Source organism: Podarcis vaucheri (genome assembly GCF_965113315.1).
Source record: "Podarcis vaucheri genome assembly, chromosome: 5".
NCBI lineage: Eukaryota > Metazoa > Chordata > Lepidosauria > Squamata > Lacertidae > Podarcis > Podarcis vaucheri.
In genome coordinates, this window is record NC_138763.1 from 100,239,728 (window position 1) to 100,266,004 (window position 26,277).

Genomic DNA, 26,277 nt, shown 5'->3' on the forward strand with positions numbered 1-26,277 from the left:
TATTAAAGAGGGTTAAAAAAGAATAAAGAGATAAAGATAGAGAAAAAGAAAGAAATAGGTGAAAAGAACTTCCAACTATCCATCTGTCAGTTATATATACAATAATTCTTCAAGACAGTCAAATGTTCACTCTAAATTAATATTCAGCTGTTCCTCCCTCTGCTAGGTGATATTTTTCCAGTCTACTATATGAGACTCTCCAGTTCATTCATTTCTTTCAATGCAAGAAGCCCAAAGAAGATTTTCCCATTGTTGTTATATATAAGAATCAACAATAGTTCTCCAACATTATGTAAAATATCAGGAAACATTCGATCCTTCTCCTTTATATTCTCCAAAAAATTCTTCACTGTGTTTATTTATTAGGGCATCAATGCATAATTATTTAATTACTATATGGTCCTTAACAGCAGTGCCAACTTAAATAAAATATTGTGGGGGGGGGCAGGTAAGCCCTGCCCCACATAATCAATCACATGATTCAGTACCTGCACACACCATTTGAATGGGAATGCCAATCAACTGGCCTCACCCCCCTCAAATATTTTATTGTTGGGGCCAAAGTCCCCATGGCGCCTAGGTTAGTTCCTATGGTCCTTAATTCACACCCAAGTCCATGTCTCCCAATCTCATTTCCTTCCAACCACACTTATCAATCTTTATTTTTCAAAAGAATCCAAATTTCCATCTCCTTTTTTATTCTTTCCTATTCTATTATATTTCAGAAAAGTTGCAAGAGGCTTGATAGCTTTTTCTTCCAAATTCAGTCCAAACTGCACACAGAATCCTTCCTTTCTCATTAAATCATTTTTGCAGTTACATTGAAACCTTCACATTCTCGTGTAGATTTCTCTGACTTTAAAGACAAGGTTTAAAAAAGTGATTAAAATCAATAGATGTTCCCTCTTATGTGAGTAACCTTGCGTTGCGACCAATGCAGTCTCTGCATCCTTGTATTTAACTAGCCTAAAACATATGTCAGTTATTTCATCCTGGAACAGTTTGAAACATTGGAGCAAGGAAACATCGGGGCAAGGAACCATAAACACTTTTGGACAACAAGCATGTTTAGAAAAAGCTGGCTTCGCATCTATTTGCTTATGCTGTGAACGATCTGGAAAATCTGGGAATGCAAAAATAGAACATTCTGTATGAGCATGTCTGCATGAGGCTTTCTTCCAGAGACCAGATGTCTTCATTAAGTTATCCTCTAAAATAAGAGGTTCAAATAGGAGTCTCTGACAGCTTTCTCCCTGCAGTGGTTTGCCAGAAGAGGGAGCTTCTGGTGCTGTGAGGTTGATATCCACTGCTTCTTTGGGGGGTATCAGTGCAGATACATGCGTGGAAGAAGGCACTGCAACCTGATCTTCCCACTGCTGACACACGGTCCAAACAGTTTCATTGGTTCAGTCTGAGAAAACTCAATTTCACAAAGAAGGAACAGGGAGGCTTTCACCTGATGCAGATAACCTTTTTGGTTTCCCGAGCCCTGCAACCCACACACCCCAGAACGCCTATACATGAAGCTGTCATCTGCGCATGCATGCTCATCTGTGCATGTGCGATGGTTGTCTCAAATGTTTGCACCGTTCTTAATATTCTTTCATATTGTCTTTGGGTAAGAATTGCATAGAGATGAAGATGATGGGCAGTTTGAAGAACCTTGTGTAAGAGTTCTTCCCAGGGTGAGAGGCTGGGAGAAGAGAGGGGTGCATTTTTCTGTATGAGACAAAAGTTGGGATACACTTGTGAGAGAGAATCTTGTATTTTTCCACCGGTCTTCTTTTCTTCTTCTTCTTGTTATTCTTTGCTTCAGCTTGAGTGTCCTTTATTGTATTGTGAAAATTTTAATAAAACTTCATTATCAAATGTCTGCACCATTCTTAAGAGAATGTGGCTTAAATTGGAGAAGAAACATGTCAGACAGCAGTATTTGTCAAGTAACTACATAATTTATATGGATTGTGGCTGAAGTCGTATGAATATGCCTTCATTAACTAGCAGTGGGAGCACACACTGAAAGTGGAGTAAGTGGCAATGTGAACATATATTAAGTTCAGTGATCTTACTCTGAGTAAAACATAGTTGAATATCATTCAGTGACTAGTTGAAGGCTACCCAAGACTCACATGAAATGAGTTTCATTGCTAAATGGAGATTTGAACCTAAGCTTTTCCAGCCCTGGTGTGATACTCATCGAACCACACCCCCACATTGACTCTCAGTAATAATGGTTCCTTGAGAATATGTGCCCTGATGAGGACATGTGAACAATATTTCATTAACAGACATCAGCACAAATAGATATCAAACAAATCTTTTCTCGATTCTTGACAAAACTGAATCCATGATCTCATCAAATGAATGTTCAAGTGTGCATATATATTGGATCTTCCTTTGCCCCTTGAGAGAGGGGAGCAAGTTTACTAACAGATTGCTTCATAAAGCCAGAGCCTCCCCAAAGAGAGGGAAAAATTGATATTTTTAATTTAAGGTGGTGGGGGGGGGGAGATCTTGAGAGAATCCCCTGCATAATTTACAAGTCTCATTGGGCTTATATGTGCCTTGACGAGGACTTTTTTTTTTAACTAGGAATTTCTCTTGCTGGCTGGGAGGTTCTTGGGGAGGAGGGTTTCTTAACAAGACTTTAAATTAAACTCCAGTAGTAAAGTTACGTTGATGGAAGGCTCTCTAACTCTCTCTCTCTTTTCCCTTTTTGTTATCAGCAACGGAGTAAAAACAAAATTACACTATCGTTCAGATGGATTATTTATGACAGTAGAAAGAGTCAAGGACTAACAGGGGGGGGGAGCAACTTTTCCTTAAGATAGGGGAGGGAGAAACGGCAGTGGGAGAGAAAGCTCACGCATTTGATGGCGAAATTTATTGCTCCTTGCCTTTCCCGAACTGGTCCCTCCGCAAATCCTCGGCTCGATGTTTTTTGCATGTGTGCTTGGTGACAGCAGGAGGAAGGGAAGTGGGCTGTGCTGCGCTTGTTCTCCCATTGTCAGACACTCTGGAGAGAGTGTTGGGTTAAAAAGAAGGGGAAGGGAGGAGGGGAGAGGGAGAGAGAGAGAGAGAAACTCTGCAGATTCCTGTGTCATCTCTGCCTCTCCATGTGCGCAGGAAAACTCGGCGCTGCTGCTGCGTCTCTCTCTGCCCCCGTTTGGCATTCCTGCTGCCTGCAACTGAAGCCGGAGGGGAGCACCAGAGCGGGATTGGCTCCGGGCATCAGGCGACCGCCGAGCGGGGCTTTGGTTATGATTCTTCTTTTTTGAAGGCGAGAGAGGTTGGCGGGGGAAAGCGCCAAGAAGCCGCCACTCTGGTCCCTTTTCCGCTTTTGCCCTGCACCGGTTGCGCCTCTCTCGGAGCCACTGCGCGCTGGCTGGCCATCCTTCTCCTTCCACGCCGCGCGTGTTTGCACGCGTGGGGTGAGGGTGGCGAATCGTTGCTAGCTGGTTTTTGTGTGTGTCTGTGTTCACCACCCCCCATGTGTGTCTGTGCGTGTCCCCTTCCGCTCCGGTGACTTAACAGAAGGAGGAGATGTTACAAACCTGGCCATGAGGTTTTTGGATCACGCTGCGCTCCTGAACGAAACTGATCCGGGTCACCTGTTACCTCTCAGTTTTTAGATCGCTTTGAACTTCTGCGTGGACCCATCGCTCCCCCCCCCCAAACTCCCTACACCCAGGAGACCAGAAGGGAGCGCCGGGGGGGAGGACTATCCAGCGCTCTTCTGCAGCATGGGCTGCACCCGCCGGACGGCTTGCCTTGTCTGGGGAGTATTTCTACTAGCAGAAAGCGCTCGCTGCCAACATGCCAAGAAGGACAACGTGCCGCGCCTCAAATTATCCTACAAAGGTAAGCCTGCTCCTTTCCCCCTCCTCCTTTTTCTATTCTTTCCTGCTGGTGGTTCCTGCTCGTGCCGTTTTCCCCCTTCCCCCGAGGTTGCTCCTTGCTCGGCGGGGTCCAAACCAGCCCCAAAACCAGCCTCCTCCTCCCAGGTAGTTCTGCTCGGGCAGACAAAGAGGCGCGAGTTCGCCCGGGCACTAAAGCGCGCCGGGCGGGAGAACCAGCTGGGGCTCTCCGCGGAGAACGCTGCTGCCACTGGATCGCGGTGGATTCCCTCGGATTTCCGGCCAGTGCAGGGTCCCCAACATTCCTATCTCCCCCCTCACCCCCTTTCTGCATTGCTTTCCCCACTGCATTGATCCTTTGGGGCTGCCGAGGCTTCCTAGCGCTCTCTCTCGGCGCCTGACTTCGGCTGGGATGGTGGCGAGCAGGGAAGAGTTAAGCCGTCGCCATGCATCTTCAGGCGGCACAAGTCTGACAGTCGGATGCCGAGCCCAAGCGGGGTTGGTGGGGCGGGGGGGGGCCGTTTGCCAGGAAAACGAGGAAGCGCAAAAACGCAGTACTGGAGAGGTGCGCGCGAGGATTATATACTGTACTGCGTTTCGTACCGGGGCGCTTCTCTGGTGTGGACACGTCGCCCGCATGGCTCGGATCCGGGCGCAAAAGCGGCAGCGGAGAGAGGAAACTGGCACGTGATCCTTAACTTCTCCGGACCCCGCAGAACAACACCGTCGTGCAGAATTTTGCACGCAGCAGTTAAGCTGCTCTTGCAAGTTCAGGCTCCTAGTCACACCCCTCCCTGCTCCTCCCCCCTTCCTCCCAAGGCTTGAAAGCGCAAGGGCTGCCGTGGGGGGTTCACCTCGCACTTGCATTTGGTCCACGGATGGGAAGAAGACAGAATTGCTCTGTCTTAAGGAATCGATTAAAAAAAATAAATCAGCTCGTTATTAATTTGTAATAGGGGAGAAGATCACTCTGGCTTCAGATGGGGAAGCGAGGCGCATAGCTTATTTCCCATAATGCAGAAAAGAAAGAGCTTGTGTCTATGGTTATAGGCGTCTCTCGTGGCATGTTGTATTTACGTCTGTGCAGGTTGTGGCAGTGAAAGGAGAAGGGGGGGGGGTCTTCCAGTTTCCCACTTTCAATGGGGAAAGTTTATGTCCTTGATTGCACCACTTTGTTTAAACGAATAAAGGAAAAGTCCAGCAAAGTCTCTGGGACCAAGTAGCAGCACACTCCCAACCAGGCCTACTCAGAAGTAAAGCCTATTGAATTCAGTGGGGCTTACTCGCCGGTAGGTGGGTTTGGACTGCAGCCTAAGTTGTGCAACTCAAGCTTGATAAACCTTGGGGTAGGTCCACTGATGGTGAAGGAGACGATGGGAGGAACCTGCCCATTAGCTGCTCAGGGACTGACTGATGCGAGGCGGATAACACCAACATGCCTTGGCTGAGCAACCTAAAGGCTGTTTAAAAAACAACACCACAGGACAACAGTGACATATGTGTATTCTGACTTAAGAGTGAAATCAGTGTATGGGAATATCCTAAAACAAGCCTCAATGCGCATATGTATGAAAGCAACACTCTGTTGTTCTTGGAATATGCTAATTAATTTGCCATGAAAAGATGGCTAATAAGAATGCGGGGAAGTTACCTTTTGCTTTCTAATATGAGTCATCACTGTATAATCAGACCCCTAAATTCCAATCGACATAAAATTGCTTATGATCTAATTAACTTTAATGCATCTATTGAACTGCAATTGTATGTACAGCAGGGATTATTTAAGTAGCTGGTTTAAACTGATCTGTTAACAAGAACAATGTTTCATCAAAACTATTTCTAACTCTCTTAGGCGACAATCCTTTACTTAGGAGCAAGTCCCTTGGAATCCACTGGGACGTACAGTACCTCTGAGTAAACATACATAGGTGTGCACTGTTAGCCTGCACTCTTATGCAGACTTACCTGGCAGCAAGCCTCACTGAACTCAGCAGGACTAACTTCCGAGTGAACAAGCATTGGATCGTGCTGCTAAAGTTTAGTGGAAGTCCTAATTCTGCCACCTCTCTGCAGAAAGAAAGACCATTTATTCCATTGGGTTTGGGTGGTGTATCCCATGGTTATTTTATCTTGATGGGTTTGGCATGCGGACTAAGATATCAGTGTTGTTGTGTTGCTTCAATACATTTCCTATATGTTTTGATGAAAACTATACCAGAACGGTGGTTTCCTGCTTTTGCTTTTTCCATTAATATTCATCAACTTAGACATCAAACAGGACACTGGAGAATCTTCAGCATGAGCTTCCTATGCATATTTACCACGAAGTAAGGACTTGCTGCCAAGTGAGTTTGTGTACAATTGCAACCCTGGTGATCTTTCTGCTTTGGGCTGTTATTTATTTCCCACCTTTGCTTTTTGCCTTACATGCAGCTTGTGATGGGATACAACAGATGATCTTTCCAATAACTACCCTCTGTGGGAGGTTAGATCCGAGTGATGATATTAATTTGAACCCAGCCACCCACTGAGCTCCAGGGTGAAGCCACAATGTCAAATCTATATCTCTCTGCTCAGTGCTCAAAGCTCTCCACTACAACATGCTGGCTCTGAATCTAATATGAAAACTAAATGAGCAACAACAAAACCAAACAAAGAACCACCTTAGTGCCCAAATCTCTGTTCTTCATTAATAAATCAAATTGAGTGTTTAAGAACATGCTCCAGTAGGCAGCATACATGAAATACTTTGAAACACTCTTAATACGCTTCATAAACACTATGCCAGCATTATTATTTCTTTGATCTACTTGCTTACCTCTGTGCAGCTTTTGCTACAGGATCAGGCTGGCAGCCTGAGTGAGGGATGTGCTCTAGCAATGCCTGCAATGCCATTAATATCTAGTTACCAAGGGACATGGAAGAATAAAGAACAGGAGCTAATAAAGCTTTGGATAATTAATTGTCCTTCTAATGCGCACGCTGTGAATATTTCCTCAGTGAAATGAGCACAGCAGTTGCTGTAAGTGCTCTCTATTAACAGAGAGATGTTGTTGAGCAGGAGATTAATATGCTGCAAATGAGCACGGTGGTTCTATTCCATGACAGCACCACAAGGCATTTTCTTACTACTAGGGCTAACTCTGGTTGGGGGAAATTCTTTTTTCCAGACACTGCTAACAATGTGAAGATATTGCCCTTTGGCTACCCAGCAGGTTTCTCTTAGGCACAGGGTGCTGGGTAATTTAATAACATAAACTGTGAAATGAGCAGGTGGGTGTGTAGGAACATGCCAAGCCATTTTCCTTCTCCTATCTTACGGACTAATATTTTTCTCACACACTCTCTGTTTTACACGTGAGCAGCTGTCTTGCAGTCAGTTGTCAGATAACTGATGCTAAAGGTTTCTTCATAAGCAGCTTGCTTCTTCCTGACTTATTAGGTGTTAAGCGCAGTTGAACTTCATAGATTTGTTTATTTTACTGAAAGATTTCTAACCTGCGTTTCTGGGCAACCTGCCTTCCCAAGGCAGTTTGCAAAGATGTAAATCACCACAACAAAATTAACTCCACTAATGGGAAAGAGGCTTGCTGGAAACATTTTTTTAAAAAAGAGTAATTAATGAAGGGTTAAATCCTCACCAACGTTAATTTCCTATGCTCACTTGTTTTCAAAGGTCTGCCATTTCTCAGGTTGCCAGAGATTGAAATTTCCGCAACCTCTCTTTTCTTGAATCCTTGTGACTTCCTTTCACTCAGACTTGTACCAAATTAGAACCGTCCTATATAATGAGAGGGAGTGATATGAAGAGCATGCATTTAGATGCATTTAGAGTCATTGACTTTTTATTGGAAATAGCAGGTGCTAAGACATATCTAGGTTTCCAGGATTCAAATAACTATATGACTAGTTCCATGAGGCTAACAGGTTTCTAAGACTAGCTTTTCTCACCCTCAACATACACGTACATACACACACACCGCTTTGAAACTTAGTACAGCTTTTTAAAAGCTCCTTGTGATACCATATGTAGGGTCTCAGCTGCTTCTGGAAGGGAAAGGCAAACATTTCAGTAAGCCCATGCAGGTCCTTGGATAAGGCTAAAGTTGTTCTTTGGAGCCCAGTTCTAAGTTTTTATATAAATAGGAGCTTGTCCCAAATCCCCGTTTGTTTTTTTCTAAAGCAGCCACAGTACAATTAATGCTGTAATATGTACACATATGTACACAATATGTACACAATGTACACTTACTTTTCAGCAGAACGCACATAAATTAGAGGTAGCTATTAGCTTAATATAACCACCCAAAATGTCATAAAGTTGTGAGCAAGCTTTCAAGTTCCTCGAAGCTCTTCTTTATGCTGGATGTAAAGTGAGGAGAGAAAATGTTAAGCCCTAAAAGTCATCAGTTTCTAACAGTCACAGGTGTGGGGGGCTGTTTAGTTTCCTGCTCAAGGTAATTGCAAACTATTCCCAGGGAAATTGGACTTGGGTGTAGAAGAATTGGCATAAGAATTTATGGTAAGCTAAGGTGATTTCCATGTACACACTCAAAATCTTATTTAAACAAGGTGGTCTTCAGCACATTGACCGTAATCCTGAGGCATATCTCCTTGGGCTTGGAGAAGAAAAAGGAGACAGCATACACTTCTTGCTGTGGATTCCAGCAAATTCCTATGATCTGGTGTAGGTGATTCCAGCTGTTTCTCAATAAACTTCCCTCCCAATAAACCACAGGTGCCCAAACTTTTTCCAAAGAGGGCCAGATTTGATGAAGTGAATGTGCATGAGGGCCGACCAAAGTTGTTGAGCTTTTCATACAATGTTTTAAAGGATTTGAGCCAAATAAATAAACTCCCACAGGAACCGGATAAAACCAGCCAAGGGGCCGGATTAGGCCCCCAATAATGGGCTTTGGAATGGATTTTTGCACTGTGCTTAAGGATAGCTTCATTGTGTTCAAGGGGTGTACATTAATTGAGTCCCAATAACTTGTCTCAAAACTGAATTACATTATTATTATTATTATTATTATTATTATTATGGCTTAATTTCTACACCACTTTACAATTTACAATTTACACTTTACAATTTTGAGGAAAAAATCCCAAAGCAGTTTACAACACATTAAAACATTAAATAGAACAATCCAGAATCAAACACTACTAAAGAAAGTTAAATTTAAAGTATACGTTCAAAGCAACATAATTAACCTGAAACATGTCATCTTAAAAGATTTCAAAATAAAACATTACAAAGGCGATCAATCACAAAGTGCACATAAATTAAAATAAATTTATGTTCATAAATTAACATAAATTAACTAAAGCAGCATAATTAACAAGAGAATAACATATGAGTTAACTCTACAAAAACCATAATATTGTGGAGAGATAATACAAAAGCCCTTTTCTTTGAGGCTCAAATGTTCACCACATGAACAGCACACATGGCTGAAGTGTCACTGTCCCTTGATGATTATTTTGCAAAAATTCGTGAGCTGCCTCAACAGAAAAGTATTGTTCTTGGGTTGACATTGGTTAATATGCACATTCTGTTCTCAGCCTATTCACACATCCATATTTATTTTATCTATTTCATGAAATTTATACACCACTTAATTGTAAAACAACAACAACAACATCGAAGTGGTTTACAGAAGATAAAACAGAAAAAAATAGAACCCTACATTAAAAAGTATAAAAGTTAAAATACTAAAGCTGATTAAAATTACCTCAACTTTCTGCATCTGGGTAAGGTAAAGGTAATGGTACCCCTGACCATTAGGTCCAGTTGTGGATGACTCTGGGGTTGTGGCACACATCTTGCTTTACTGGCTGAGGGAGCCGACGTTTGTCCGCAGACAGTTTTTCCGGGTCATGTGGCCAGCATGACAGAGCTGCTTCTGGCAAACCAGAGCAGCGCACAGAAACGCTGTTTACCTCCCCGCTGGAGTGGTACCTATTTATCTACTTGCACTTTGATGTGCTTTCGAACTGCTAGGTTGGCAGGAGCTGGGGCCGAGCAACGGGAGCTCACCCCGTCACGGGGATTCGAACCGCCGACCTTCTGATCGGCAAGTCCTAGGCTCTGTGGTTTACACCACAGCATCACCCATGTCCCAGCATCTGGGTAGGCTTGTCTAAATGTTTCTAGCACATGCCAAGAAGTTCAGTGAAAGGGTGTTTGCTAATGCCACATGGGGTATGCGCACAACATGTGGGGCATAGAGGGAGCCCCCTGCGGCTGCACCCGCCCAGCCCTCACCACTACTTCCACCGCATAGCTCTGCAAAGCTGCAGCAACCTCTCTATCACGAAGTTGTGGTGAGCATGGCCAAGCGCATGAATTATCACCAGGCAGTTGCCACCACTCCTCTGACGGTGTGCCAGCTGGATGAGAGAGAGACTTGTGAGGTTGACTCTGCTCAAAGATGGCCAAGTTCCGAGGAAGCAGCTTCCATGTGACGGTGGCAGCAGGGCCCCTCTGAGGTTTACCCTGGGCAGGAGCTCCTTTCCCTTCCCATTGGTGGTAGGCAAAAGTGGGCAGGGCAAGGGATGTGACCTTTGCACAGCAGATGTCTGTCCAGTCATGCAAGAGGCAGATGTTTCTCTCCCAATAAGCAAGAGGCATGGTCACAGTCCAAGGACACAGTTCAACGAGAGAGAACCAGTCAAGGAGAGTGAGGAGCAGGGCTGCCAGAGTACATGGATCAGGGAGAATCCCAAGAGCTAAACCTGGAGAATTAGATTACCCACCTGCGCTTCCCTCTACTGAGCTGTGCCAACCCAGTATCCATATGTAGATTTTTTCTGTTCTTTTTCTTTTTCTTTTTGCATTTGTTTTTAGAGCCCAAGAAAACAGCAGATACAAAAAAGCGAGATTTTTGACATCCACTTAAATTGACTTGCAAACCCTTCCACCTCTCAGAACCTCTCTTAAGTCTGTGAACCACATTCAGTCTCTGCACGCATTAAACAAAAGTTTCTCAAATCCATCTGTCTCATCCCATTTGTTTATTGAACATTTCTCAATTCTCTTAAGGATGTTTGGGAAGAGTAAATGTGTGGTTCTTTTTGTTATTGTTGCTGCTATTGTTGCACAATTGAATGCACATCGCTTCAGGACAATTAACGGGAAAATGATTCCTTGCATATTCATTTCGTCTTTTCACAGTCTTTCTTTCAAGTCTTATTACAATAAAGTACTCTGGCTCATAATTGTCCACAAATGATCAAGATGTGAGAAGTAGCAAAGAGTAAGCAGCCTGAACTTCAAGAAATGGACACAGTTTAGATTAAAATTAGCAAAACTGCATATAACTCTCCTATCAGGTGACAGATCGGTACAACTTCATGAGTTCCTACAAGTTTTCAGGGAAACTTTACAAAGCACTCTGTATAAAATTATTAAAACATTAATAATCCATTTCACAGATCACATTTCACAAGTGTTAACTAAACAATGTAAATTGTGGCTACAACAAGGAATGCACCATGATAGGTGTAATGGCTATGAGTTACTCGTGTGTAAACTGGTGCCTCTCTAGGCTAATTAGCCTTGTTAAACCTTTCTGACTGCACAGCCCTTGCTCATTGCGGCTGCCTCAGTCGCTGGCAGAATCCGTCAGTGGGCGTTTCTTGAACCTCTTCCAACATAAAAGTTGTTTGACACCCAGTCTCCTCCTCCTCTCACTGCGCGGGAGTCTTCTGCGCAGGGAGGGCGTGGGCAGCGGAGGACCTGGGCTCTCCTCACTGATGTCCAGTGAAGAGTCCTGGAGCCCTCTCTCCGATTCCCCCATCTGCCCCCCTTTATCCCTGGTGTTGCGCTGATTGGCTTCCCCCTCTACTGAGCTGTTTCTCCCCCTGCTGCTGGGTCCTTCGCCAGCAGAATCTGTGAGCCTCCCCTTCGCCCCTCGCTCTGATGTCAGTTCCCTGACAGTAGGACTGGTATTTTATTTTATTTTAACATTTACACACCATCTATCATTCAGAGAGCTCAAAGTGGCTTAGACTGTTCTTTTACTTCCCTGCTCACCATCACACCAGCCCTTTGAGGAAAGCTAGGCTGAGAATGAGTGGCTGTCGGTCACCCAGGGCTGCAGCTCCCTGTCGAGCCAGGTGGCCTTTGTGACCAAGCCAAGTCTGCCACCACCTGACAGCCCTTACATAGTCATGGCCAACAGGAGAAATGCCAAAGGACTGGAACCTTTGTAGAAAATAAGAATGTAGTCAGGGCATCCAAGGACATGATGCTTGTAGCGTCTTAGCCCCATGAGGATTTTGGGGAATAAGAGAAAACCGCCTCCCGATGGAGGCTGTTCCACTGTTGTTGAACAGCTCTCACTGTCAGAAAGCATCCCTCCAAGTCTCCCTATTTTCCAGAGACAGTGCTGGAATTATGAAAGCCATCCCGGCTTCTGATCTGATAATAATAATAATAATAATAATAATAATAATAATAATAATAATAATTTATTATTTATACCCCGCCCATCTGGCTGGGCCTCCCCAGCCACTCTGGGCGGCTTCCATAGAAACCAAAAATACAGTAAAATATCACAGATTAAAAACTTCCCTGAACAGCGCTGCCTTAAGATGTCTTCTAAATGTCAGGTAGTTATTTATCGCTTTGACATCTGATGGGAGGGCGTTCCACAGGGCAGGCGCCACTACCGAGAAGGCCCTCTGCCTTGTTCCCTGTAGCTTTGCTTCTCGCAATGAGGGAGCCGCCAGAAGGCCCTCGGCGCTGGACCTCAGCGTCCGGGTAGAGCAGCTTCGTCATGCTGGCCACGTGACCCGGAAGTGTCTCCGGACAGCGCTGGCCCCTGGCCTCTTAAGTGAGATGGGCGCACAACCCTAGAGTCGGACACGACTGGCCCGTATGGGCAGGGGTACCTTTACCTTTACTTTAATCCACTAAAGAATAAAATAAGATCGGGATTAAGGAGTTTTCTCAGGACAGTGGAGTGTGTGTGTGTGTGTGTGTGTGCTGTGTCCCGTTGGTGAAGTGGGCAGGGCACTTGCCGTTCTTCTGATAGGAAATACTCTGCAGGTGGGGGGAGAATGGGGGTGGGTCCAGGAGGGTCAGGGGGGTTGGAGTGAGAAATATCCCCATCTTCATCTGAGTAATGTTGGAGGGCATGGAATCTCCTTTCTTATAACTTAAATCCATTGGTTTGGGCCCTAGCCTGTGGAGCAGGAGAAAACAAGCTTGCTCCATCTTCCATATGACAATTCTATACAATTTCAGCATAGATGTATTTCTTCATATGGGTGAAAAGGTTGCTGCAAGTTTTCCTATCCTTGTGACCTTCTGGCTCGGTTGTTAAGGCACAGGCCAAAAGACATCGGCCCTCTTTGCATCTCTGGTTGTTAAAACAGTGACACTGAAACACCTAAACCTTCATTTCTGTACTTTCCAGCACCATGGAACTTGGTCTGGGCACAGACATGTGCCTAAGACGTGTGTGTGTGTGTGTGTGACCTTTTCTTTCTGGGGGTGTGATGCTCACCTGCCTCCCCAACACCAGGGCGCTGCCGAGAAGGGAAAGAGTGAGGCAGCAAGGAGACATTCTGTTTTGGAAAGTGATTTCTAAATTCAATAAACTAAAAACGACCCTGTGACATATGGAGGCAGTATAGGGTCTCGTCATTCTGATGGTTAGCTTTAACAGCGAAATGGTGTGGCACCTTTTCACTAGAAGCAGGGAAAGGAGGAGGGTTAGCCTGCTGGACTTTGCCATCTTTTGCTTGGCACTCAGTGAGGAGATACGATACGGTACGGTACGGTACGATATGATACAGTACGGTACGGTACGGTACGGTATGATACAATATCTTTATTGTCATTGTCCCATGCAGAACAATGAAATTGAAAAACTACATAAAAACTACTACAAAACTACTACAAAAGGAGATGGTGAAGAGGGGAGACAATCCCTTCCAACACCCTCCTCTGCACCTCCCCTCTTGCAGCTGCTCTCTGCAAATGGAAAGCAGGATTTTACCCTAAGAGCTGCTTTGCACAACTTGCTAAATTAAACAGCAGAAACATGCATGCTTCTGGAAAGGAGCTTTCCAGATACACTCCTTTTGCCTTAGCTAGCCCTTTTTGCTGCTAGTCCATGCCATGCTTTGGTTTGGTGTGTCATCTAAACTGGGCCTTGTGGTTAGGCTCTCTCTTGCTAATCACCAGCTGTAGCCGAGACTTGGCTTAGCGTGTGAAACAGGCTGACTCGTTGGGCTATATTGAGGCCCTAGTGCTTGCTGCGCTCTCTCTCTCTCTCTCTCTCTCTCTCTCTCTCGCTCTCTCTCTCTCTCTTCCATGCTTGTTTATATAGATGACATAACCACATTTTAAAACAAGCAACATATTTGTGGGATAACTGTAATGTGAGCCAGCTCTTCAGGGCAATCTATTACTTGTGTGTATGTGTGAAATTACATCAAAGAAGGAAACTGCCAACCAACTCTTTCTATTTTTGGGATTCCTTTTAAAACTAGGTTTCTTTTCCAGGGTTTATTTAGTGCCGTGCTATGATGCTCAGATTCCTGTGTGATGTTTTGGTTTTGAACTTTTATCTTTCTTTGGTCTGATCGCTACATCTTTAGAATGATCTTTTGTTGCTTCGACGTGCAGACTTTAATCTTTCCAGTTGCTTCAGATCTTCCTATTTGTTCTTTGGAGACTGCAAATGTATTTCATTTCCTCCCTGATTCTTCTCATGTTCTTTCTTTCTCCTGCTTTCCCCCCTAAAACAGAGTGTCAAATACAATCATGCAAAATTAACTCTGGCATTTCACATTAGGAATGGCAGTGTCTATATTTTCAGAGGCTGCTCTATTCCCTAGACAGAGATTCAGGGCCCAGGAGAATATTCTGCCACATAGTCTTTTCCCCTCATGTTAAATTCTGTCACTTCAGAGTAAGTGTGCATTCAGGTTTGATATTACATACAAACTCCAAAGATGTGAGATGAAAGGGTGGAAAACAGTCTATATCCCACAACTTTTGAAAGGAAGAACCAAAGTCCTCCTTTATGAGAATAAAAAGGTGGACATTGCACAAACCTTTGCAACTAACGGAACAAAGTCTCCAAATCCATTTTGCTGCTATCCAAACAGCAGTGTAAATCAAATTCCAAAGCAACTGAATCTTAAAGGCCAAGCATTAAATGATGAACCTCACCCAAGGACTACTTGTCACTGCAGAAGGGAGGCTTGAAGCAATTCCTGGTTAGCACTATTAAAGGAGTAATAAGCTCCAATCAATATTTAAAGATGTTGTCATGTTATTCAGTCTTGGATTTTCATTGGGCATTTGAAAAGGTGGCATCTCAGAGGTCTACTGTTGGCCGCCAATGATACCTGGGCTAGATTAGGTCAGCTACTCATTTGCTGATGAAATTTTGTAGCAAAATCAGGGAAGGTGGGGAGAGAACCTGTATTGCTGGAGCATTTAATAATATAGAGGCACTAGGCTTCAGCTTTACATACCCTTCATGCAGAATTATTTCTAATGTAAACCATGATAAATTGGTATTGGCAAATCTGGTATTTGCTACCTATTTTTGTCAGTCTATGAGTTCTTCACTGATCCTATAGATTTGCCATAAACAAAGACTTTCCAAAATATAGCAGCACTGGAACTCTGCAAGAAGTATGATTGCTTCTGTATAATTTAAAATATTTGCTGTCTTTGTGCGGCTTTGCTCAAATGCTCAGCTAGGTGAACGTCATTAAAACAGTGTTTGCTGATAAAATAGTTAACCAATTTCCTATGAGAAGATGTGAAAGAGATTTTCATGGACCTGACTGCATTCTAAAAGTATGATGGTTCAAGGTTTACATGGCTCCTTCTAACTAGATGTCCTGCTGCCACCCAAGAACAATAGCAGGTGCACTTTTTTGGTAAATAATGAAGCCATCCCAGAAGATTGACAAGAGAAGCAGAAACCAGTCATTACACTCTAGATGTGTGGCAAGAAACAAATCAAATTAGGGAAGGAGTGTCAAGATTCCTTAAACATAGTTCAGGGACAAAGCCCAGAGTCAGGACTCCAGGGTCAGGAAACTGCATAGGAGTGTCAAATTGTCCCAACAATTGGCCTTGACTACCGACCACACTTTAAAGAGAGACAGTTAAAGTCCAACTTCTCAGGAGAATGTCTGCTACATCAGTAAGTCCTGGTCTGAACCTGAGTGTTCTTTCATGAGGACTGGTTTTGCTCCTGCCTGTTGAGGTGCCACTGTTGCCTCAAGAGACTGTGCCATGGAGCTCTCTCCACCACACACACATCTGATGTGCAAACAGCCTCCCAGGCATCTCCTCACTCTGAGCGAAGGAAGAGGGTGCCTGCAAGACTTCCAGAGGGCGAGTTTCAGTGGAGGGGCTCAGCTCTGAGTTGGGGTCTTGAGTGGAAGGGTCCCTTTCCATGGCCTCTTCCTCGCCCTCATCAGAGTCCTCGGGGATGGCCATGATGCTACAGGCCTGGACCATTGGGTCTGAGAAGATTCTCTTCTCCATCAGTTTCTTCTGCTGCTTATCCATATGAAGAATGATATCTGGGCAGCATTTCATTGGAAAGGCATTGACATCCCCTCATCACAAACAATAACATGAAGAGAGAGGCTTGGGTCCTGGTTCAGAATCAAGTCTATTGTGTACACGTGGCTTGAGTATTGCTCAAAGTTAGGATATTGAAAATATTCCTGCAATTTTCATTTTTCACAGAGCCATCTTTATTTTACCAGCTCTTCTAGATCCAGAGATGGCTGCTGTTTCTGTCTGGTTGTGTCTACAGACCCTTTCCTAACAGCCATAGTTCTTCAAGGCAATAGTTCTACAATCAGCCATGGAATCTTCTCTCATAAACCATTGGAAGATAATTTATAGACTCCAAATCAGGTCATCTTCGAAGACTAAAAGAGTTATCTTTCAAACACTACTTTTTAAAGTTATACAAAACACTTGCATGACCCAGATTCTGGTACTGTTTTTCCACGTAAGCATACATATGCATATATGCAAATCTAGAAATGTTTCTGCGCCCTCAGACAGATTTGTTATTTTTCTTTTCCTTTAGTATGGGACGGTAAACTCATTTATTTGAATGTTGCGGATTGAGTTTACACTGCTAGGAATCAAAGCAGTACCAGACCCAGATTCCTCATTAATTCTGAATTTTTCTAATGGTAAGATTATGTGAGGAGCTACTTCACTGACTCTTCATGGGTTCAAATTGGCATTCTTTGAACAGAAAGTATATTAAATTGATCCGCCTAGTATCAATTCAGTAGAAGTGATGAAACGACCGAAGAACAAACAGGCAGTAAGGATTTGCTGGGGGGAAGTGGGAGATGAGCCGAGGAAGTGCCTAGCCCTGCTGTTTCACTTCAGTCTGGAAAATGTCTGGGATTGGTTCTGGGTGTGAGCTTTATATAAATCTATTTGGATGTAAAATGAGCAGCTAAGCCACCTAAATTAGGTGTGCAGGTGTGGGCTGGGTGTGGGGACGGGTATCTTCCATAGACATAAGTCCACAAATACCTGATATCTCAGCAAGTACCAGAACACACCTGTCAGGAGAGTCTATTTTAGATACGTAGGAGGAGAGCACATGTTGGAAGATCTCCTGCCTGTTCCAGCTGAAGTTTCCTCCTCATCCCTAGGGAAATGTTCTCTGCATAATTGACAGTCAGTATTCAGTATTCTCATGCACTATTCAGCTACATGTCGCTGGGCACATTTGGAAACCCTCTGCTTTATATTCTCAGCTACCGTCAAAATTTAGATTTAAATATTTCAGGATAGGGGCCTATCATTCCCTGTGTTACTGTGTAAAAGGTCATGTATAGCCAGATAAATAACTAAATAACTAGAATCAGTGTAAGTGTAAGAGCAAAAGCAACAAACTGCTATTTTTAGAACTGCATATACATTGCTTTAGATTCCTTATAAAACATGCCCTCATATATTTTAAGATTACAGAATACCCCAAAATATTCATTAAAATAAGACTTAATTTAATATATACATTTACATTTAATGTTTAATTTTTTAGAAGTCCAGAAATTTGAGAAGTGCAATTTACTTTGGTTGAAAAGTCACCAATCTTTTTTTCACATAGCAAGCAGTTACATATGTTACCTTGGGGTTTATATATTGATTCCCAAATTTAACATTGAATAACACCTTGCTCTGGACGTTGTCCCAATGAATTCTGTGTTTCAGTTAAGTGTTAATTAGTTTATTTTCAGAATGGTAATAAGAACCAAAGAAAGACATTTACAATGACAGTGCTGAGAGGCAGCTGTATACTTTGGTGAAACCACCTGCATTGCTGTAAAACTGGAAACAGGATCCAGTTTATGGTTCCACATATTATTTGGAAATGTAAAGGCAGAAATGGTTCATGATTCATTTTAGCTCCCTTTATTTTTTATATATATATACATTTTTATTAGGGGACGCGGGTGGCGCTGTGGGCTAAAGCCTCAGCGCCTAGGGCTTGCCGATCGAAAGGTCGGCGGTTCGAATCCCCGCGGCGGGGTGCGCTCCCGCTGCTCGGTCCCAGCGCCTGCCAACCTAGCAGTTCGAACGCACCCCCGGGTGCAAGTAGATAAATAGGTACCGCTTACCAGCGGGAAGGTAAACGGCGTTCCGTGTGCTGTGCTGGCTCGCCAGATGCAGCTTTGTCACGCTGGCCACGTGACCCGGAAGTGTCTCCGGACAGCGCTGGCCCCCGGCCAATAGATGTGAGATGGGCGCACAAACCCCAGAGTCTGTCAAGACTGGCCCGTTCGGGCAGGGGTACCTTTACCTTTACCTTTACCTTACATTTTTATTAAAGTTTAAACAAACACAAAAACACAAACACAACACAAATAACAAGTATAGTTTCAAATCCTTATTTTCTTAACATCTTTCCCTGACTTCCCTACACCTCCCCTTCTTGTATTCCAGTTCCAATAGTTAGCTCAGCAAGTTCTTGTCCCAGCTTTTACCTTATTATTATTATACTTAATTCATCTTAATTAACCAATTTCAACTTATAAACCTCAATTTAAACAACAATACTCATTCTTTACACCCTTTTCTAAGGTCGACCCAAATTCCCTTCCACGAATTTCCCAGTTTTTATATTAATTGCAAAACAAAATAACAGAAAAAAACAACATAAAATTATACACCCTTTGGATTCCAAAACTCTCACCCCCCCTTTCCCGGTTTCGATCCCCCCAAAATGTCCATCAGTCCATCAACTATCAGCCTGGAGATCTCACGTCCGAGGCCCCATTTTAGCTCCCTTTACAAATTCCGCACAAGAGTTTGTGCGAAAGAGTGTAAACAGCTCAACTATTGTGAAAGGAGGTACACAGGCTGTACACTTGTTGAACATTACGTGTGAATAACTGTGCAAATCTACAGCTCAGCTATTTGTGTAGGGGGAAAACAGATTTGACACTCCTTGAATTTCACACTCATGTGAACACCTTTGATAATCAGCAGGATTAAAGCAGACTGGGGGGGGAGAGAGAAAAGCTCTGTCAGTGCCGCAGAAGACAAGTCGTGTACAGATCTGGATTGGAGTGGCGCAGCCACACACAAAAGGCTAGGCTGCCGGATGCCCAGTATTATACTGCAATGCCAGGTTTATCCCTGTTACGTTGCTGTTCCAAGGCAGTCCTCTATACTGCTCTTCTAGACTGTTCCTAGCAGTAAAGTTGGTCTTCTGTTAGTTGCTGTCAGGGCTGGTTCAGCCGCAGGGCAGCACAGAGACTCAGAGGGGAGCAGTAAAGTAAATTCTGCATTCAAGAATAAAGAATAAACTGGGAGTTGCCTGCCCTGAGGTTCTGTTTGTGGGCTTTCCTTAGGCATCTTGTTCACCACTGTAAGAGCAGGATGGTGCACTAGGTGGTTGTTTTTTTGTCAAATCCAGCAGGGGTCTCCTGATGTTCTTCCTTGCATATTATTCTTTGCTGGATTGGTCCCCACACCCCGCTCCACCCCATTACACAAACTTGTCATACAATCTCATAAGATTCAGTAGGATCAGGACCTTGGTTCTGATCCTTTTAAAATCCCACTTCCTCACAATCAAGGTGGGTGCCAGAGACCTCAGGCCTGTAGCATTCATAAATTTCACTAAAGATCTGCCCGTTGAATAAGAAAACGCCCAGTTTCAGACGTTTGGCTTGGGGTCTCAAGCTGTCATTCTGCCTAATGTCTCCCATAAGTTCAGCTACATTTAAATGCAATGAAAACCCCCAGGAAAAGACTGCTTATAGTTGCATCTGTGCTTACCTCATATCCCATGATGTGCTGTAATGTTCAAACTAGAATTTTATTCCACAGTAAATGCATCTGCTTTTATGATTGCTGTGCTAAATATGGACAGCCCAAAACGGCTAAAGACTTGTTTTATAAAAGTCTTTATTTGAAGTAAAGCAAATTAAATGTACAATCTGAGGAGGTTGTTTCTTTCATCTCATTCTTCCCTCCACTCCCTTATTTTGATCCCCAAAAGGCCTCTTTCAAGACATGCAAGTGATACGGAAACTAACTGGTGCAGCTATTAAATACTCGCTAAAGAGCAATTTCAAATTCTGGAATAGTGAAAAGTGTGGTGGACTTGAATACTTTAGTCAGCCATAAAGCTGGCTATGGGCAAATTTCCATTTCCTAGACACGTTACCTCATAGAAGTGCTGAAACCATAATGAGCTGCTCTTCCTGATCAGACCAAGGCTGTTGCATCCTGTTCCCAATCATCCAGCCGGATGATCACAAGAAAAGCCCAAAGGCACCAGCCCTTTCTCTTTGTTTGATATGGGGATAATATGTGCCAGTTTCATATCTTGGCCAGAGAATTGTGACATAGAAAACACAGGCTGGTATGAAGTCCATTCCAGGGTAGATGTAGTAGATTTTGCAAGTCCAGTTGGGGTGTCCAATCCAGCACCTTGCGTGTGAAGACCCCCAAACCCCCTCCAAAATAAATCACACAGGACACAGAATATTTGTTTTGAGATTTTTGGCATTCATTTGGCCACAACTTTATTGATTACAGCATGTGAGTGGTTGCTTAGGCATTGGGTCGGGCTACCTGAACAGGACTGATAACTGGACTTCCAGAGGTCAGTAAGGCAAAACATACTGGTAGAGCACAGAGCTGGATTTCTGCCTCTTAGTTCACCCCAGATGCTTCCAGGAACTCTGGCAACCCCTGAAAGGGGATCGGACAGAGCAAATCGAGCCCCTGGATTCCTTTAACGGAATTCCCTAGCAGCAGCAACCAAAAATGAGGGGCAAGCACAGCCAATCCATAATCCCTTCCACCCAATAATGAACCAGTGCCTAACCGTCAACCTCACAAAGTTGTGACACAGTAGGCAAAAACCAAATGGCACCAGCCAATCAGCCAAGTGGCAAAATTCCTACCAGGCCCCTGCTCCAAAAACAGATGACCCCTAGACAGGCATAGCAAGGTCAAAAACACAACCTTAAATTATCAGGAGGGAGATCCGCTACACAATGTGAAAGAGAAAGTACTTCACCTCGTGCAGCCCCTTAAATAGCCTCTTAGTTGCCAATCAAACCCCAACCTAAGAAAATTTCCCCCAGTAACAAAGAGGCAGCCAATGAGGTGCGGAGGTCATCCAAAAGGGACCGCCCCCAGCAACAAGAAGGCAGTTTGGTGATCTCACCGCAACACGTGGCTCTCCATGATTTGGAGGACACGATTTCTCATATTTTATTGGATTGATTTCAATAAGTGGATGTGTCCTGATAATGTGGGGAAGAATCTTGCAGTGATGCAACCAGCTTCTTTCTCTCTTGGCTGGTGAAAGATGTCTGCAGGGATGAAGTGCTGCCTGATGCCCTTAAACACACAACAAGGTATCTACACTTGAAGGCCTGGCTTTCAACTAAATGTCCTGACAGTGGAACCTGAAATCTCCCTTAACTGCAAAGCAGGTGCCAATACTTTGGCCACCTCATGAGAAAAAAAGACACCCTGGAAAAGACCCCGATGTTGGGAAAGATTGAGGGCACAAGGAGAAGGAGATGACAGAGGATGAGATAGTTGGACAGTGTCCTCAAAGCTATCAACATGAGTTTGACCAAACTGCGGGTGGCAGTGGAAGTCAGGAGTGCCTGGCGTGCTCTGGTCCAGGGGGTCATGAAGAGTCGGACACGACTAAACGAATAAACAACAACAATTCCCCTCTTTCTGAAAGATATGCAGCTTAAAGAAACATGTTTTGTCAGCACAAATAAGTTTGGAGAGAGCTTTGAAATCTTTCTGCATTCCCTGGGACAGACCTCCCCCACCAGTACTATGAAGCCACATGAGCTATTTTACCTTCTGCCAGACATATGGAGGTGATCAGTGTATGGAAATTATATGAGAAGGTGAGGTGGAATTGCCAGGCTAGGAAATGTCTGCTTATAACATTTTAAAACCTCACCAGGAATGGAACTTTACATTTAAGGGTCTGTACTATCGTCGTTTTTAAAAAATAATAATTAATGGCCAGTGGTTGAAAGAATAAAAAGCCTCGTGGCACTTTAAAGACTAACACATTTACTATGGAATTAGCTTGTGTGGACTAGAGTCCACCTTCAGATGCATCTGACAATCTGGGCTGTAGTTCATGAAAGTTAATGCCACACACAAAAAATCTCATAGACCCGGAGTCTCATCTAGCCTAACCACCTGCAATGCAGGTATCTCACCTAGATCATCCATGACAGATGGCCATCTGACCTCTGCTTGAAAACCTCCAATGAATGAGGTTTTCATCTTTAATATTGGTCTTTTATGTGCCTGAAGACACTTTTGTTATTGTTCTTTTTTTCCACCTCTTTTTTGTATCAGCAGTTGCATATTGTATGTCAGAGCCTTGCTAAATTTCACACTTACCTGTTAAGTAAGTGTGAAATAAGATATTGCTTATACTATTGAAATGGTTGTGGAATGTAGATTTAAAATTTACAGCATACTACACAGTAAAAGAAAACTTTATGGAAATGATGTATAGATGGTATTTAACTCCTAGTAGACTTGTGAAAATGTACAAATCAAAATCAAACTCATGCTGGAAGTGTAAAGAAAAGTAATTTCTATCATATGTGGTGACCCAGTAAAAGAACAAAAGCTTTATGGGAAATGATTTATAATGAATTAAATAAAATGTTTAAGATAACATTTAGTAAAAAAAAAACCAAAAAACCCAGAAGCATTTATCTTAGGGATTGTGAACAATGAGATTCTGAAGGACTTAAAAAAATTGTTCTTGTATGCCACAACTGCAGCCAGAATGGTGTTTGCCCGGAGATGGAAAGAACTAAGGAAGAGTGGCTAATTAAATTGATGGATTATGCTGGAATGGCAAAACTGACAGGTGTAATGAAAAACCAAGAGGGAAAAATTATTAAAGAATGGGGAAAATTTGTAGAATATCTGAAAAGTTCTGGCATGCAAGTAAGTTCATTAGCAGGACTAACTTAAATCAAGCAGTTAAAAACATCACTAAGATAAAAGGAAGAATAACTTAAAAATGGAGTAAAGTGGAACATGCAGTGTTAAAAATCTAAACTAGAAAAGGAACCACAAAAGGGAGGGATCAAATATGGAATTGTATTTGAAATATGTGTTTGCAAGGTATGTATTTTTAATACTGTGAAAACTGAAAAATTATATATAGAGAGAGAGTAATTTAATTCACTGAAATTGTACGCATTACTATGTATTTAAACTTGATTGGTTGGTAACTGAATTCTAGAGAGTTCTCTAGTAATTCTCATGTGATTGGCTAATGTTGGTCACATGGGAGGCATCTAATGATGGAGAGGGGGCAGGGCCCCCCAAAGTTGTTGGGCATTGCCATTCAAATGGTGTGTGTGTGCTGCATCATGTGACTGATTATGTGGGGTGGGGCTTACCTGCCCCCACCCCAATATTTTATTCAAGTTGGCACGGCTGTAAAACCTTTCCTAGTGAAGGCATACTTGTTAATGGCTGGGTGAGCGGTTGCCTTTGGGGCCAGGACTCAATCGTTTCTGAATGGGGCTTTAAAGATCGGGTTCACCATTGCTCTTTGACCCAAGCCTGCTCCTGGATGTGTGGATGGCATCCGTGCCCAGGAGTGCTTTCCATCAGAGCTATGCCCAAAAGATGTGGAACTCACTATTAGTAGGGAGAGTGGTACCAATGCTTTCCTCAATCATTATTATTATTATTATTATTATTATTATTATTATTATTATTATTATTAAAGGGAGGGTGAAACGGATTATAGAGATGAGGTGGAGCGGCTGACAGAGTGGTGCAGAGCTAGCAACTTGCTCATAAATACAAGGAAGACAAAGGAGCTTGTGGTGGACTTCAGGAGACAGAAGAGCAATGTCCAGCCACTTTTGATTGATGGGGTCTGTGTGGAGAGGGAAACAACGTTCAGATTTTGGGGCATTGAATTACAAGAGGATCTGTCCTGGAGGGTCAACACAAGGGGGCTTGTGAAGAAGGCGCAGCAGAGACTGTATTTTTTGAGAATACTAAGGAAAAACCATCTTCCGCAGAAACTGCTGCTTGCCTTCTATCACTGTGCCATTGAGAGCGTGCTCACTTATGGCTTATGTTTGTGGTACGGAAGCTGTACTACCCAGGACAGGATGGGGTTGTGCAGGGTTGTTAAGGCAGCAGAGAGCATTGTTGGCTGCCCACTCTCCACCTTAGAGCAGATTTATACAAATCAAGTGGCGCCGCCTCCTCGTGAGCGAATAGGGGAGCTCCAAAGGAAATTGGGTGGAGCTTTTGCTTGGGAGGGAGGGCAGGAGGCATGCAGGCAGCCCGACCCTGTGCATTTTGGGCTGGGGGAGGGGCGGCGATGGCGCTCTGCTGGAGGGGCGCCGGAGATTATTGGGGGGCAGAGCCCCCCAAACGAATTTTTGAGGGGGCTCGGGCCCCCTCAAGCCCCATGGAGTCGGCGCCTATGCCAATCTCCCTTGCTGTGTTATACTGTATTGTTTAATTAGTGTTTTTATGGAGCAGTCAAGTAATTTCGTTGTCCCCGAAGGGGGCAATGACAATAAAGATATTATTATTACTATTTATTTATTATTTATTTATTTATTTATTTATTATTATTATTATTATTATTATTATTATTATTATTATTAACAGTACTAGTAGCAGCAGCAGCCTGGCTACAATTTTGCACACTCCTCAATGCCCCAGACTTAGCATTGTTCTACAACATTGTCTGTGCATGGCAAGCAGGGTGTGGTGTTACAGACCCCCGCACCCCAAACTTCTCAGATAAACTTTTGAGAGGTTTCATCTCAGTTCTGCTTGTAGCATCTCAGGCTGGTAAGCCAACTGCAGCTTCTTGCATGACGGTCTAACTGTTTGTCATTCACACCCTGGTAACTTCCAGATTAGATTGAGGGCAATGCACTCAACCTGGGGCTCCCCTGGGAAAATGTTCAGAAATGAGAGCTCCAGAATGCAGCAGCAAAGGCTATTGACAGAGGTGTGCTTCACAGAACTTATGACTTTCTTCTCTTTTGTGTCCTGGGACAATTTAAAGTGCTTGGGTTGACAGTATGGTGGTATTTATGTACTGCCTTTCAGGCAGCCTTCACAACGTGGTTTAAATAACAACGGTAGGACAGGCAATTGTGTTTAGAAGAAAGTGCTGCTGCTGCTTCTTCTAGCTCCCCTCAGACCAGATGTTTTTTCAGAAGCCTCTTTGGTGACTGTTGGAGGAGGGAAGGTCCATTATGGGAGCTAGATGGTGGCAGTTCTCCAAGCGTCACTCTTCTCCCCTTCCCTTGGGACTTTGGATGGTCTGAGACCAGGTGGTCTTAAGGATTATCCAACCCTCTGTGAACTTCCCAATATCCTATTTGGAAGCCTGCTTCACTCTTTAAAGCTGAGTGGTTAGGAGACTGGGGGGAGAAGGAGAAAGAGAGAAACCTCTGCACCTCCCTGGCTCACCTTCTGAGCCTTCCTCATCTCCATCCCTGTTGCCATCTTGACCACCTCCACCCTTCTCAGACTTGGTCAACATCACTCACTTTAGGTATCAGTTTAAAAGGATGGCGTGCTTCATAGAGCTTTTGGGGAGGCACAATGGCTCTGGAAATAAAAATATAAAACAGCAGAGAGCCAAGAGCTGTTTGAAAACTTGGGCTAGGAATGAACATCCCAGTTCAACGTGAAGATGGGACTGAGTCTGTTCTGTCTTGTTTCCATGTGGATTGTAAAGGGAATACCCTGTAAAATCCATGTGGAAATAGAAAAAGTAAAACAATTGTAGTCATAGTCATAGTGGTAATTACTCACAGTGCAGCAGTGCAATTGTTGGTTTATTTTAAAATTCCATTTACAAAGCTTCAGATTAGTCTT

At 43.5% G+C, this 26,277-nt stretch overlaps 1 protein-coding gene and 1 long non-coding RNA gene across 2 annotated transcripts in view; one reads left to right on the forward strand and one right to left on the reverse strand.

Annotated features, from left to right (window-relative positions):
* Positions 1 to 26,277, reverse strand: part of LOC309532749 — a 232,571-nt gene that overhangs the window by 60,698 nt on the left and 145,596 nt on the right. The gene's annotated exons all lie outside the window — the stretch shown is intronic.
* Positions 2,929 to 26,277, forward strand: part of SEMA3A (semaphorin 3A) — a 204,662-nt gene continuing 181,313 nt past the window's right edge. Inside the window, exon 1 of the mRNA XM_082223102.1 lies at positions 2,929 to 3,861. Coding sequence (XP_082079228.1) covers positions 3,744 to 3,861 — 118 coding nt within the window. The 5' untranslated portion in view covers positions 2,929 to 3,743. The remainder of the gene's footprint in view (positions 3,862 to 26,277) is intronic.